Raw genomic sequence first — 16,713 nt, forward strand, 5'->3', positions numbered from 1 at the left:
AAGCCCAAGAAACACATTCTTCTACGTACTTGTATTTCAGAGGACCTTCTAATGCATCCCTTCTTGTCCTTTCTGCATTTTAAGATCACTGGATCATGGAGAGTCTCATTCTTTTGTCTGTTCAGCGCTCAACCAACAAAAACCAAACTGTGCTTTGTTACGATCAATTTTCCCAAATCCCTCTGCTCCAGGATCCAGGAGCTTATGTGACATTTCAGGGAGACCATTCAAGATGTGAAATGCTCTAAGTCACTAGCCATGGTTCAAAGTCATAAGTCATAAATAAATCCTATCACTGACAATATAATCTGTGAAGCTATAGACTAGAGTAAAAAGATGCAGACAGGTCATCTTTCTGTAAGCTGCAGTTTAAAGGTTAAGTACAACTGACTCAGGAATGACAACCATGTGCAGGGTTGCCTGGAAAGCCTTTAATATACTTGCTTAAGTTGATGTCTTATGACTGTCAATAGCTTCTGTGCTTGAATACAAACCTGGTTCCATTCTACATGAATTTATCTCTCCTGCTGCTAACATCAGGGCTCCTGTGAACAAGGCCTACACGAGGATTGCTAGGTTTGAAGTGCAGCATGATGAAGGCCAGCTCAGATCCCAGCTGTGCTAGAGAAAGCATGCATCATATTTTCTGAGCAGCTCAGGGGCAGTCCTGAAGCCTGTTCTTTTTTAGATCTTGCAAATACAATGTTTGTTCATGCAGTAAGCTGCTTCTTTCTGTTTACGTAATGCTGGCTGCCCTACCCTTACAGCATATACACCTCATTATGAAGATTGTTACACATCATGTGAGGCCATACAATGAGGACAGGATATGCCAGGCTTTTCAGATGACATTTTGTGGTATTTCAAGCAGATAACCATATCTTTCCCCTGCACACAGGGGCATTAAATAAGTATATTTTATAGATAAGCCATCAGAGAATGCGGTTGCTGTGTTACTGACCTAGTGTCTATATTTGAAAACCAGAGTCAGACACACAAAAAAGCTCTGTAAATTGCAAAAGAAAAGAAAACATTACGACTTGCCTCACAGGGGGAGTTCCTCAAAGGAGCTGGAAATGCAGTGCTGGTCATGACAGTGTTTGCTACTGCTGGTGCTTTGCTGGTGTTAAGGAGGAGTGCACAACCTGGATAAAAGCAGGAAGAAGGTCAAGCTGCAGCACTCACTTTCTGGTTTCAGGGTTTGCGACAACACCTCAGAACCCATGTTAGCTGGCTCCTACTACAGCAGAATGCCAGAGAGCAAAAAGCTTTTTCATTTTACTAGGGATGCAGCTTCACTTACCCAACAAACATACTCGGGAAAGACATTTAAGGAGTCTGTCTACCTCCCCCCTACAGCTATCTTCCGTTGCTCCATGACTTCAGATTCATTCTTCTTGCAAGGCTGAATAACAACATGTATCTTTTATGAACAAAAAGTAACTTGGAAGAGAATATTTATCCTGTCCAAAACCAAAACAAAATACAGCTATGGCAAAATACCACCAGGGTAATATTAATGCAGCTGGAGGCCTCTTTGCTCCTTTAATCATTTGTTGTAACAAGAAGAACAAGGGCAGTAGCAATACTAGGGTTTTACCTTGGCAGCTCTGCATGAAAAGGTGTGCATTTGCGCTGTTTCAGCTCTGCCCTCCAGCCCAGGAGGGTACCACTACTTGTTACCACTACCAAATACCCAGTTATTTGGGCTTTCATTGAAACTGCCACTACAGCACAGACAAATCATGAATCAGCAGCACTTGCCAGCTCCTCACAGTACCCTCTTTCTAGCTCTTTGCCTTCGTGTTTGCCTATGCTTCCAACACTTTGGGGTCTGTAATACTGTGGGCTAAACCATCAGATGGCATAAATCAAAATAGCTGCACTGTAGCCTATACCAGTTCACACAGAGGTAGAGAATCATGTTTAACTCTGGATCTAACTTTCTAAAGCAATGTTGGGATTATACACTATTAACTCTGTGTTATTGTTGTCTCCCTTTAGATTGTCTGTGCCTCAGCAATAAATGCCTCCAATGATTTACATTATTGCATTAGGAAAAAAGCTTATCCTGGCAGGTAGCCTGTTTGCCAAAACTCAACCAGCAGTAGTTTAGTGCCCAAAGTATAAACCTTCAGTGGTTTGTACAAGGATTAGAAATGAACTACTGGGAGTTGGGTAGGGGAACCAAGTATACAGTAATTATACATAGAAGTGGAACCCAAGGGACAATGGAACAAAGAGAAGGAAAATTAGGATGCGAGCAGGGGAAAAAAGAAGCAGTACAGAGAAACAGAGAAAGTAAATAGGAAAATCAGAAAGAAAAAAACAGATGAGTATGGAGGAGGGTCATGCAGATGAACACTTGGTGTGAAGTTGTTTAGAAAGGGTCAAGATTTGTATCTGGTGTCAGTTGTGGAGACTTGAGCTACCACTCTGTACCCTCAAGACAGGAAGCGAGCAGGATAGTCTTTTGCTCAAAGCACTTAGGGTAGAAAAATGACTTTGGTTTCACTGGAGGCTGTATACGTAAGTACACAGGAAAACATGCCTTGTGTTTTATTTCCTTTCCCCACCATTTGCGTATCTTTTTTGATTGCTGCTGTTCATTCTCTGCACTTACTATTTACTCTCACACACCTTCTGTTGAAGGAAAACGGTTGTGCTCCGGGCTTCCAATCCGCCATGGAGAAGGATGGGATGCAGAGGAGCCCTGCATCCAGCCGCAGTCCCCTTCTTCAAACGAACAGTAAAAGCCAGAGGGAAGCTTTTCTGCAAGAGGGAAAGACACAGACACATACAGAAGAATCCAGGTGAGCTGAGGAGACTCCTGGGCACACAGAGAAGCTGCAATGACTATTCTGACCTGGTTTGCCCAGGGCATGCGGGCACCTCCACAGCTACTCAGTCCTTTTGTGTGGAGTGATGCACATGCCTAACGGTGGGGAAAGTGGTGGCAAGGGAAACTCCCAGACTGTGACTAAGTGACTCCCCCACACTTTGACAGACCCGAGTGAGAGGACACATCTCAGTGTACACTATGGGGTCTCCTAAATACCCTGTGTCTACAGCTCCACAGGTATAAACCCACTCAATGTTGCATCTTGGAGATGGCTTCCTAATCACTGCTTCTGCAGCCCCACAGAAGGAAATCTCTGAGAGAGATAAGTTCCTAACGTGATTCCCCTCCCTTACAGTCTAGGTCTCTAGTCAGCCCAGCTCAGCAGCATGACCTCTTCTCTCTGGGAGCACTGATGCAGTCTTCGGTAAAGCACTGAATCCTTTTGTGCCCCAGTTTTTGCACCTGTGAATCTGTTTGGTGAGAAGAATGGATGAAAAGAGGATAGTTTATTTTAAACCACACTTTCAGGCTTTGAAGCCCACTCATTCTGTCACAGGCTTAGGATTTCAGGCAAGTTTCCAGCTCCAAACAATAGATACACTAGCTTTTTGCCTTTAAATTAACTAGTTTTAAAGTAATAGTCATCTCATTCAAAGCAGAAGGTAACTTCATGCCTTCCATCTCCTTATCTACCCACATTGCAAATTCTTCTTATAAGCGTGCAAAGTACTGCTCTTTTTGCCCTGATCCATGCACTTATATTGCCATAGGTAAACATTGTCTACTTGGCCATGAATCACCCACTTCCTTCAAAACTCATGAAATATTTTTTCCCATCATCCTCAATGAATCCTTACTGCCTCTTCCCTAATTTCTACTGTTGTCTAGTTCTATTTTTGCAATTCTCCTCTTCAACATGAGGCCAGATTTTGTACTTATTAAGTAACCTCAGCAGAAAACATAAAACGCCATGTAAAATCACTACCACTATAACATGATTTTCACTTTTAGTGAGTCCATAATGATCCTTACTACAGATTCTGCACTCAGGGTGCAGCTGACAACTCTGCCAGGTACCAGAAGGCTTCCCAGTAATAAAAGGGCACAAACTGGGTTTTATGGGGAAAAAGGTAGAGCACAAAGCCAGCCTGGGTGAAAGAGGTGCCCTTTTAATATAGAGTTATGTTAGGCATTAAAGATGCCAGAAGGGAAGTAAAGAAGAGCAAGCAGTCATTTTATTCTGCTATATAGACTAACCAGTCCTTGGGGCTGGCAGTACAAACTCCCTGAACACACTTGCTCAGTGGGGGTGGTCCTTCTTCCAATAAACTAGAAAAACTGCTGTGACGAACAGATGTACCTGTAAAAGGAATGATGATATTCCTGACTTCTCACAGTTTTTACACCACTGTGTACTCAAATCTGTACTAAAAACCAGTTTAGCCCATATTTGCTTTCTCCTTCCCTGTTCCCCTAAACTTTTCCTAAAATGATCTACTTTTTTGGTGTGTGTTTTTTGTTTGGGTTTTTTTTTTTTTTTTTGAAAGAAAGGAAAATAATACAAGAAATCTGTTTAAAATTGCAAGATAAAAATGAAATTTCATGTGCAAACACATTATAAAACCACATATCCAGGAAATTATTTTTTTCCTTTCAACTGCTTGTTAAAATTAGAATAAGAATTTCTTCACTTACACAATGTAGGATAGAATACAAACTCCTAAAGCAAAAGAATCTGCTGGTCAGGTGATACTGGCAATTTCACTAACTTCTCTATGAGAAGAGGAGGCTCCTGAACTCAGATTTTGTTGTGATTATTAAAAATTTTTCCCTCTGAAATTTTCTATCTATCAAGTGGATGTCAGACACTGAGGCACCAGTATTCAAACTCCAGATCATTCAAAATGTTTAAATATCAGCAGAACCCCCTGGCTGAGATTGCAGACCAATTAAACACCTGCTCACAGGGCTCAGCTTTGACTCACACACCTCAAAAGGCAATTCATTGTCAGTGGCACATGCACCTGCTCCTTGGTCTACTCTGAGAAAACAGCTGGGGAACACCACAACTGCAGCACCTAGACCAGAAATATTTTATTTTCTAGGAGCCTGAATCACAACTCACTTCACAGAGGAAACTGAAACAAATCTTACATCTGTGGCTTTTTAGTAGGGCCAAATTTGAACCTGGAACCTGACATGGAGGTGAGCGCCATGTTTTACTGTTATTTTCTGCAAGCACCCAAATCTGTTATGAAAATATCAAAACCTACACCAGAGTTAAGGCTTTTTCAAGCTTTTCCCTTTAAAAATCTTTGAATTCATTCAGCCCGGTCTTTAAATGTGAAGCTGTTAAGCAGAGAAGTGCTTCCTTGTGTTTTACCCCTCTACAGAACTTGATTATATTTCATTGCGCAGCCCGAGGCTGGGATCCAAAGAAAATGACAAATTATAATGTGTCCTGAATTTCTACTGAAACAGCTTGGCTCAGTGTCCAACCGAATTCATTTCATGGCCATACGCTATCTAGGATGATGTAAACAAGTCAGAGCAGCAGGAGGAGTCATCTAAGTAGCAATCCCTGCCTGGAGGCCAGAAAAAGCTCACTGTTGATGAACAAGTAAGGGCATAAATAAGAAGCTATTACTGTCCCAGAACATTCCATTCCTCCTCCACAAATTAATTTTTTATGATTTTTCAGATGTCCCGTGCACTGGATGCATTTTCTCTGCTGCTCTTTCTTACTTTGAATACATACAGCACCTACAGTTCCACATATTGCTACTCCACAAACACCTCTCTGGTTAACACTTCTCTTGTCAACATCTACTTCTCAATTTTCTGAATGTTTATAATTCAAACTCACATTAGCGCAGACGCTGCACTGATGAGGGAAAGCTAATCTGACTTTATTGGAAAATCAAGTAAATGAGGAGGCAGGAGTTATGCCTATTGAAATCTGCCATGTTGGATATTATCATTAGTGACAGAAACCTGAAAAGAATTAGACCTTAGTAAGATGAAGATACAGCTTGTGGATATGGGATGAAGAATAGAGAAATCCAGTGAGATTGGAGCACTGTGAGAACGTAAGAGTCTCTGCTTTTGAGTGATGAAGTAGAGAAAAGCTGTAGGGTGTTAAACTTGTTCCTAAGCAAATATTTTCAAGCCTTCATAATGAATTGCCTTTCAAGCAAAATCTAAGTAAGTTTAAATTTTATTTTGTTTAACTCAGATTCTTCTTTTAATAGCATGAAAAATTAGCAACTGGAATAATTTATGAAGCAGATAGAGTGGGCTTTTGATTCAAAACTAGGTGTAAATCAACTAAATACTACAGTTTAAAATTTTGGGTGAAATTCCAGACCCATACTATAAAGGACACAAGCATAAAAGACTACTCTGTTATCACAGAATCACAGAATCGTCTAGGTTGGAAAAGACCTTGAAGATCATCCAGTCCAACCATCAACCCAACATTAACAGAACCCAACTACACCATATCCCTCAGCGCTATGTCAACCCTACTCTTAAACACCTCCAGGGATGGGGACTCCACCACCTCCCTGGGCAGCCCATTCCAACGCCTAACAAACCGTTCTGTAAAGAAATACTTCTTAATATCCAGTCTAAACCTTCGCTGGTGCAGCTTGAGGCCATTCCCTCTTGTCCTATCGCTTATTACTTGGTTAAAGAGACTCATCCCCAGCTCTCTGCAACCTCCTTTCAGGTAGCTGTAGAGGACGATGAGGTCTCCCCTCAGCCTCCTCTTCTCCAGACTAAACAACCCCAGTTCCCTCAGCCGCTCCTCGTACGACCTGTGCTCCAGACCCTTCACCAGCTTTGTTGCCCTTCTCTGGACACGCTTGAGTAATTCAATGTCCTTTTTGTAGTGAGGGGCCCAAAACTGAACACAGTCATCGAGGTGCAGCCTCACCAGTGCCGAGTACAGGGGTAAGATCTCTTCCATGTCCCTGCTGGCCATGCTATTTCTGATACAAGCCAGGATGCCATTGGCCTTCTTGGCCACCTGGGCACACTGCTGGCTCATGTTCAGCTGGCTGTCAATCAACACCCCCAGGTCCCTCTCTGACTGGCAGCTCTCCAGCCACTCCTCCCCAAGCCTGTAGCGCTGCTGGGGGTTGTTGTGGCCAAAGTGCAGCACCCGGCATTTGGCCTTATTGAAACTCCTACAGTTGGCCTCAGCCCATCGCTCCAGCCTGTTCAGGTCTCTCTGCAGAGCCTCCCTACCCTCGAGCAGATCAACACTCCCACCCAACTGGGTGTCATCTGCAAACTTACTGATGTATGGATGTTATGTATGGACCTTTACCAAATTTAGGAGGAAATCTCAGAAGCCAAATAGATCAGCTACTCAAACAGTTTAAAGAAGCACATGAATCTTAAACATGAGTTTGTTTCAATGGCTGTCTCTATGCTAGCAAAGTTGGTCAGCCAAATTCTACCAGAAATGAAGCATAAAAAGGGAAAATACTTTTCACAGTCAACAAAGAGTTATCCTTTAATGCCAGAAGGCTTTGCTGAGCTCAGAACTGCCAGAGGTTAGAATTTGTTGCTAAAAGTACAGCTTTTGATCAAGAAAGAAGCAAAAGGATTAGTGTATGCAAGACAGGAACCTTAAGAGAGCACAGCATGGCAACAGGTTGCTACTTCATCATTTTGCTTGCAGGGAGACTCTGCTGGGCTGTATCTATCACTAGGATATAAATTAATCCAGTGGTTTCTTCACGCATTTTTGCCTGGGAAGTAAACTGGCCCCTGTAGAATTAATTATCTATGCTTTTTTGGTCACTTACTCATGTTATCACAAATTCAAACTTTATAGGTTCCTATTCTAGCTGCCATCTGGTCTTTTGACAGATGTGTGCATACACTCCTCCAACCACACAGCACGGCCTGAGTCACTCCTTTCATGAATCAGATGCTAGCCTTCCTTATCTCACCTGGCAATGTGTTTAACATCCTTAAATATCCAATGAGGCAAAGAGCGAAAATGACCCTATAACCAAGTGGTTATGAGATCTATTTGAAAGATGGAGGACATTACTTTCAATCCCTATTCCAGATAAAATTTATAAAATGGAGAAGAGCAACCCCAGGAGAGACTTGAGTAACCATTTTCTTCTGAAGTAGACCAGAACTCCAGACCACAGTCTTGGAAACTGCGTGGAAATAGGAAATATGCATTCAAATTCACTTAGGCAGAAGAAAGAATCAGTCCTGGGTTTGTCATATCCTGAGTGAATCCTCTAAGTTCTGGGTCTCTAGATAATAAATATACTATCAGCACCTCCATTCTTTTTAATATATTTTTTTTAAAATATAGCCATTACTTCCCTAACATACTCTGACGGATTAACCAATATTTTCCCAGACTGAAATATTTTGGTGAATTTGAGACAGAAACTTAAATAATTTTGGACTAGCCAAAAGTATATGCACTTTTTTTTCAGTAAAATTTTTATTTTTGCCCAGACTTGCTGCCCTGCAACAGAAGATTACTGAACCAAAATCCAAGATACTGTTAACTAAAAAGTATAAAACTACTGAAACAAATTCTCCCTTTCTGTAAATCAGAGCTCTACCAATCTGCACTAGTACATAATTTGAATTTTCATCTTTGTCTTGTACCATACCAGGTATATTACATGCATGATTACTACAGTAAGAGGAAGTATGGGGGTTTTTTGCAGTAAATTATAATCCATAGATGAAATTACTAGTAAAGACCTAAGACTACCACTATGTGAAGTCTTAATGTTTGTCTGCAAAGTATGCTTCTGCAAAGTAATTTCCAGCATGGGACTTCCATCAGTCTGTTAAATCTGTATGTCTGATCCGAAATCAACACAGTTTGGCATCTAATTCCACATCCGCCTCTTTGAAGCTGTCTTTTGCTCCTGCAAGAATATTTGATTATGACTCAAACAGCAACATGCTTTTCTCTAGGGGTCATCCCTCTCTGATTTTACACTCTCTACACAGACTAATTGGTTGCATGCGGAACAAGCACCATGACATTTCATTGGCCATTAATAAGTAAAGAGATGTTAACAAACAGCAGGCTTTAGGGAGATTTTTTTTTTAGCTAAGAAAGGAACAAAAATCAAATGAATAGGAAGAAAAAAAAAAAAATCAGTACCTGCACAGCTAAAAGACTGTGCAAGGAAAAAAGCCCCAATATCTTCTTGAAGCTCAAAGAGAGAACCCTTTGGTTAATGGTAATTTTAAAAGCTCTCGTCTCAGTTTTGAGCATGGCTATACCTTTTTCTGACAACTCTTTTGTATAAGCAGAAGCATTTGGGAAACCCCTTTCTCTGCTTTATATATCTGAATCACTTTTTGTCACACTTGCTGATGAAAACATCTGCGTTGCTTGGGAGTAAAATGACAGCTAAAATGCCGAGAGATGACATATGTTTTGTGTTAGGCTGCCATGCAGATGTAACTGACATCTAAAACATAGGATCATTTCTCTGGTTTGTGTAAGAAGTTTTATGCCAACAATATTCAACACAGTAAAGAGGCAAAAGCAGAGAAATCAGCCATAGAACTGAGCAGGCTTGTAAGTGCATAAGCAGACATACCCACAACCCGAGCTCTTGGTAAGGTAAGCCAGTCTTTTTTGTTGCTTTGTTGGAAGATGGTGCTTTTTTGGGCCTTTTGGCCGAAATGAAGAACTCCCATTCCCAGTACCTGTGGTTGAACACAAGCTGCGTGGTCTTCTCCTCAAGCTAGGAAGTGACACTCTGCTAAACAGGCGGTAAGTATCTTCTGCTTTTTTAGATTTTCTCATTTACATTCTCAGTACATTCTTTGCTGACACAACTGTAAGTGCTACACTTCTTCATGCAAATAGCTACAGATGAATGCTGCATGGAGGGGGAAAAGGCAAGCAAACCAACCCCTGTGGAAAACGTATATGAGAGAGGGATTCGTCATATAACCACTGGCTCACCATGGGATACAGGCTGGCAGCTAAGGGCAAAAGCAGTGCCAGCCTCCTGATATGTGATATTTAGTGGTATTTAGATACAGAGATATATATGTGGTATTTAGTCTGCATCCATGAGCGGTACAACTCCACCTTGTGAGCTCTGCTGTTCCCACTGGTATAGACAGGATTACCCTCGCAAGGCAGAGCCATTTATAGCAGACAGACACAACTGTACCTGGACATATAGCTGATGGTAAATAATACTACTCTACTTCCAATTAAATGAAAATGTATTTAAGATTCTGATTATTATAATTTAATAGGGTTTTTTAATTAAAGTATAGAACACAATAGAAATAACATTACGAAGTTTTAGAGCTTTGTTTTAAAGCTCTTTAGGCAAAAAGTAGGTTTCAATACTACTAATATGCAGCATTATCGGTTCTAAGGAGCTGCAAGTCCGCAGTGATGACACTGTTCCTATGAAAGTGAATCTAATGTTCTCTGAGTGTGTGTTGTTAATTAATCTAATTTCAAATAGTAACAATGTCTAACATGATGGAAAAGCATATCATTTCAAGCTTTTAACTAGTTTACTAGATCCCCGGTCAAACCACTGTTCTCCACTCCAATAAAATATGTTACTTTATTTCTTTGTTAGCAGGAAAGAACCGGAATTTTCTAGAAGTTGTGTGTCACTCTTATGTTTATGCTAGAAACAGCAAAGGACCATTAGTCTAGACATCACCTACATCAACACAGCTTGTTTGAATGACCTTACCCAAATTCTCCCCTGCTTTAGCTGTCACATATGAAAGCTAAACTGAGAATAATTGGTTCTTCTATTCCAAAGGCTTTTGCTGGTATTTTGGTCAAGGAACACATTTTTTGCATACTAAATCAATGCAGCTCTGTTGATCAAAGTCCATAGGCTAGATCAGCTATGACACATACAATTTAAATTGGTAAATGATGAACTCTCAACAATTATTTTTCTTGATATATTTGCCCTGTGGATAACCATATGGCTGACAATCCACCACTCCTAACTATCTGTAGCCTGGCAAAGGGAAAGATGCTGGAGGTAGAACATGTAGCAGTGTAGAAAAAGAGATAAGGCATCTTCAAGAAGGTCCTAAAGTATCTAGGTTATTCAGCACAGTTACAAAGTATTCAGGCACAGCAAGTTTTCAGAAAACTCAGGCTGCTATCTGTCTTCTGCTGTATTTTATTAGACTACTGACTGCTGAAGAGAGGATAGAAAACAAGAGGAATTACAAAGACACAGGAATTGGTCAAATACAAGCTACTGGCTCTCCTCATTTTTCATCTTAGAAGTTTTCTCCTTCCTCTCCCTTCTGCTACATGCTGTGCTACATTTTGATTAAAGGCTCTAACAAACTACACATTTCATAATTCTGTAAGGCATCTAGCTATTCAGGCTATACTTTCTTTGCATTTTTGATCAGGACTTCGGAAGAGATGAAGCACTAAGAGCATCTTAAGAACCTGCTGCAGAACTAATGCAGGCGAGTACAGGAACATATTAAATGGTCCGCTCCAGGCAGACATCCAGACAAACTGCATGTGTTGGGGAGGATACTGGTCTTTTGATAGTAGTGAATTAGTCTATTAGTGCTAAAGTCTCAGGCATTAAAATTCAAAACAATCAATGCTTTTGAAAAAGGAGGATGCAGCCTGGGGGGTTGGATTTACTCACTGCACATATCTCCCTCATCTTCTCCCTCAGTGCAGTCCCTGATGAAGTCACACGCCTTCCCCAGCCTGATTGCCGTTCCATTCCAGCAGCTGAACGAACCCTCCAGAGCCATTTTTGAGACAGAAGCATATCCTAGAGAAAAAGAAAACAAAAACCACTTCAGATTACTGAATTGCCTTCCTCCCAACTAACAGGTCACAGGATCCTGGATAACACTGAAGGTGAGAACACCCTGTGAAATCCCCTCAATCCAGTAATTGCTTGATAAAGTAATTGTTTTATTTTGTTAGACCTGTTTAATCTTGTCAAATATCTAATGACCCACCTACCAGAAAATTTTGTTCCCCAGGCGTTTCTCATTTTTTAACTTGGAAGACCTCTTGACTCTTGAAAAGAGGGTTGAAATCCTGCAGTCTTCTCTGTGGTACTTCTCAAGAACACCACAATATGCATGATAGATTTTTAATTGTGTGTGAATTTACTGCTAGACTGATGGTCCTGAAGACTGATATCCTCTCTGTCTAGTTTAGGAATAACATAGCTACACAGTTTGGAAAGAACACAAGCTTTCATCATGACCTCCTGTCAACATGTATTACCTATGACTTGGGTGTATCACATTGTCATATTCTCTCTGCAAGAGAGAAAACACTCTGATCTCTGCTTCTTGTAATTTTCTTTCTCTTCTATATCCACTACTGCTCCTGCATCCTACACTCCCCTTCCCCTGAGTCAGGGATCCCACAGCAGACTCCATCTACCAAGATACAAAAATCACTAATTCATTTTACCTATGCTAAGCAGCAAAAGCCAGCTAGCAACGTGGAAAGGAGCCAACTCATGAAATAAGGTCACTGAACATTACAATTAGAGGCCAGTATCATCTATTCAGAAATCATTCTGAGTACTTGTCGCTTAGCACCATCCTTTTCTGAAGGCACTTGATTCCCTTGACAGCTGAGAAGTCAGAGATCATCCAGCCTGACGAGTATCATTTTCCTCACCGTAGGAATTCTCCCATCCTGAGTCTTTTGATTGTGGCCAAGTGAGATACCTAGGACAAGGCTTTTTTTTTTTTTTTTTCTTAAGAGACACATGCTCTATATCAGCCACCTGAAGGAGACAGAAGTTAGTTCAACAACATCCCACAGTCAGCACATATGGAGGAGGCTAAGCTTGAGAAGAGCCAGAGCTCCTTCCACAAAAATCTGGGTGTAGATGCAATTCACCGAAAGCATCCTGACTCTCTGCAGAGGTGTGCTTCCAGTCACTACTCCTAGAAGGCAAGTCAAGAAGTACAAAGAGGCCTGTGCTGCCAGTTCCCCACTGCACCAACTTCTGCCCTGTCTCCTATTAAATGGGTAAATGCTCAAGATTAAACCAAAGCCTCTGGGCAGAGTGAGCCATTGTTTGCCTAACTCATCTGTGCTTGCTAAACAGCGCAGCTACATCATGTTCTCTGGTACTACAGGGAGTTGGGAATCACTGGTGATTCAATTAGATGTGCACTTGATACTTTTATTTATATTGCCTGCCAAAACTAAAAATTAATGAAGCATGTAGGAAAACAACCACTATTTTTCTTCAAGCTTATTTTATGGCGCAAATCAATTCAGGAGTGGGGGGAATACATGCCAAACCTTTTTAATAAAGGGCCCTGGCTCCTGAAAAGGGTGCTCTGTGTTATTGTCAGCTCAATTTTTTGACTGCCTTAGAGCTGGCTTGCCGCATACAGGCTGCACAGTGCCCTTGTATTTCAGTCAGGGTCAAGGCATGACTACAGAGGAGAGCTTTGCAGAAAAAATAAGTAACTCAGAGCTGGTTGCTGACAATTTCTGCAGGCCCCTTGGTAAGGCTTTAAGGCAATAAGAAGATATCTTCCTTGGCTTTCCCATGCTCCTCGCAAAAGTGCACTCTTAGAGACACCGCTGAGAGCCCTCCCTATGTGAGATGCAAAGCTCTTTGCATGTCAAAAGCCAGACACAGTGGGCTCAGGTCAGCATGCAAACAGATGCTAGAAAGCTGTAAGAAGCAACTCTATTAACTTAGTAGGTGATCCTTTCTCCTAGGGGTATGCAATGAACTTGTATGGCACTGTGTTGCTGGAAGTACCACCTAAAAAATAGTTGAGAGACGTGGCCCAGAGTGCTTCCATGAAGTTTGTAACATCATGACACTCTTAAACAAAATCTTTAAGTCCTACTCAAATTCAGAAGTACTTTTGTCTCTCTGAATTACCCCACAGATGGTTTTGAACCCCACGTTTATTACCAGGTCTCATGTCACACTCAGTTTATCTGCAATCTTTTCAGCAATGTCCGTGTTTTATCCCAGCAGCTGCTGGGATACAATATGCAGAGATTCAGAGGAGGGGTTATTGTAGGCAATGGAGTTGTTCTGTTTACTCAATGCATTATAACTTTGTAAAGGCACTCAGTTTTCCAAGCACATCACTGCATTAATGCTAATTATAATGGAACCAAGACATTCAAGAGCACCTGCTGTCTTCCCAGGTGTCTTTGTTGCAGCCCAGGAGCACAAATCTCCTGAAGTCAACTGACTGTAGTATTTAAAAGATGTCAGTTGCAATGAGACATAAAGCAATTCCAGGATCCTTCCCTCCAAAAACAAAGCAGCAGATTTGCATGTTCATTCATCTCTGCGGAGATGGGGCTCGAATTAGCTCAGATTTGCATTAGACGTGTATATACATGCTCCTTGTATAGGTTAGAAAACACAAATAGCAAAGCTGTAACCCAGGGAATGGCTGGGCTCTGTGACAGTGCATGATTTATTCCTGTCTCCTGTTTCCTTGTTTACTGTGTGCACAAAAGCAAAATGAATTGGATAAAGGTGATGATTAACTAGTAAAAGAAATAGATAACCAAAAAAAAGCCCAAATACAATTGATCCTTTTAACGTGCCACTTGATGCAGACGTTTGCATCCAAGCTCAAGGAAACGTAATTTTTAATTAAAATATTTGTAACAAAAATAGACATTTGATCTTTTAATTTCCCAGCCCCTATCACTCCTGGAAAGGTGAGACAGAATGACCTGGATCACTGAGTGAAGTGGCCTCAACTCACACACAGAAGATGCGTAAGGAAAGGAAAATGAATGGTATCAAGTAAGTATCAAAGTAAAATTTGTGGGAGACATCCTTTATATTTACAGCAGTGTTTATGTAGCCAGTGGCATCCATAAATTATAGCAGTCATTAAGCTGTACCAAGGCTGGCTTGGAGCTTTATAAATCATTATTTAAACAGCAACATTAAACAAATGGCATTTCAGGCTCTAAATTGAAAGGAGAAACAAACAACTCCTTGGGGGAACAAGTGCTGACTTTGTACCTCACAGGTCCTGTTTCTGAACACAGTCCAGCCTTGGCAGCGTTCAAATCCAGCACCAGACCCTGGACATAAATGACTGCTTGGGCTCTTGGCTGCCTATGCTTTTGGACTTAGTTTCCATATAGCAGAATGGACAAGGGGAAATCTGGCTTAGCCTAACGCAGGATAAGCAACTTAGTGCTCAGACTGTGGGGCCAAAGGGGATGTATTTCACTCTTCTGCAGATTTTCTCTGACTTCAGGTGCCTCTTTTCTCCTCCCCCCTCCCTTGACCAGCAGAGAAATTGAAGTGCGCTGGTAAATCTGTCTCTCAGGAACGTGGCCATAAAGACTGTGATGTTTGATCACTGCAAAATGGGAACCTTCAACTTACTGCCATCACACTTGGCCAGGTGGGATGGAAGAGTGAAGTTCTTACAGGCACTCACAAAGATATCCCTTATCTTGCAAACTGGTTATGCTGCTAATTATCATGCAAGATTAATCAAGCTGAACATAATTATACCTTCACGTGTTACATTCAACTTCCCAGGCCATAATTTTTAGTGCTATTGAAAGCTTTTGGGACCAACACAGTCAGGTAAAGCCCTCCTACTCAGCACACATTAAAATAAGAGAGCTTAATAGGACAGTACTTGGTTGTTGTTTAAAAACCCTGTCATTTTTACTCTGCAAAAGAAGGTGAACAGAGATTCCAAAGACCTGGATTGAATGTGCACCCGCGTGCACGTTTTGCCAAAAAGCAGCTGCTCTCTGGGCTATCCCTGAGAAGCCTGGTTGGACACAGCTGAATTGATTCCAACGGTTCTCAGGGCAAGACCCTGTATGCACACAAAGGGAAAAACTTCCATTTTTAATTGCACGTATGTAAGTAAGAAAAACCTACCCATGGAAATCCACCATGCTTATCCAACATGTAATCCACCCATATGTGCTACTTCTCAAAAAAGAGAAACATTCCTACTATTTAAGTACACCTCTTAAAAAATATTTTCTAATGGGTTAGTGCCCAAGTCTAACATTCCTCCACTAAATGCCACTAAAAATCAGGGACTGTGCAACCGAAGCCATCCTTGGCAAATGGCCATCGAACTCCAACATGATATAGGGCAGATCACATAAATCAAACCTTTCACAGGAGCTACACTGTCCTCATTTTCCAGGCACCCACCCCAGGACACCTGTATTTGTATCTGCAGAGAAGCCATGGTCACAGCTGCAAATAAGACCAGTGAGAGATATACTTGGAAAACACAGTGTCCTCAAAAAACTCTTTGAAAAAAGATGGACTCCAGGTTTCTCACACCAGGCAGCCAATATTAGTCAACACTTCATAATTTCTGGCTTTAATCTTTATAACAGCACTGTTACTGTTGCCGTCATTGCCTAAGGATGCAAGTGAAGCCACATTTGTAAGAGGAGGTGATTTCTTTTTACTAGACTATCTGATACAGGCAGAAAAAGCAGCCCATGTTTGTGTATGCCTGAAAGCTTGCCCATTTTTCCAGTTACATAAATTGACTTTCATCTTCTTATTTCACTTCCTATACATAAAACGGGAATAAAGTCATCACAAGAGCTCTGTGATGTTCATTTCATTAACATTTGTAAGGAACTAAGATGCTATGATAACAGAGCCATGAAAAAAACTGTAAGGAAATTATTCACTCTGTCTTCACAGTGCAGTTTGAATAATTTACAGGGTAAAATGAATAGGGCCATACATTTGATGAAGGTAGGACAGAGGATAGTAAATACCTTTCCACTGGGGGAGCACCCCCTGCCCTGCATGCTAAGAGTGCAGCATTCCCACAGTGAGCTAGTCCAAGGTGAGAAATCT

At 41.2% G+C, this 16,713-nt stretch overlaps 1 protein-coding gene across 1 annotated transcript in view; it reads right to left on the reverse strand.

Annotated features, from left to right (window-relative positions):
• Positions 1 to 16,713, reverse strand: part of ALK (ALK receptor tyrosine kinase) — a 320,348-nt gene that overhangs the window by 70,514 nt on the left and 233,121 nt on the right. Inside the window, exons 6-8 of the mRNA XM_074817734.1 lie at positions 11,521 to 11,652; positions 2,641 to 2,772; positions 1,045 to 1,145 (exon numbers count right to left, since the gene is read on the reverse strand). Coding sequence (XP_074673835.1) covers positions 1,045 to 1,145; positions 2,641 to 2,772; positions 11,521 to 11,652 — 365 coding nt within the window. The remainder of the gene's footprint in view (positions 1 to 1,044; positions 1,146 to 2,640; positions 2,773 to 11,520; positions 11,653 to 16,713) is intronic.

This window comes from Strix aluco, chromosome 3 (assembly GCF_031877795.1).
Source record: "Strix aluco isolate bStrAlu1 chromosome 3, bStrAlu1.hap1, whole genome shotgun sequence".
Taxonomy (NCBI): Eukaryota; Metazoa; Chordata; class Aves; order Strigiformes; family Strigidae; genus Strix; species Strix aluco.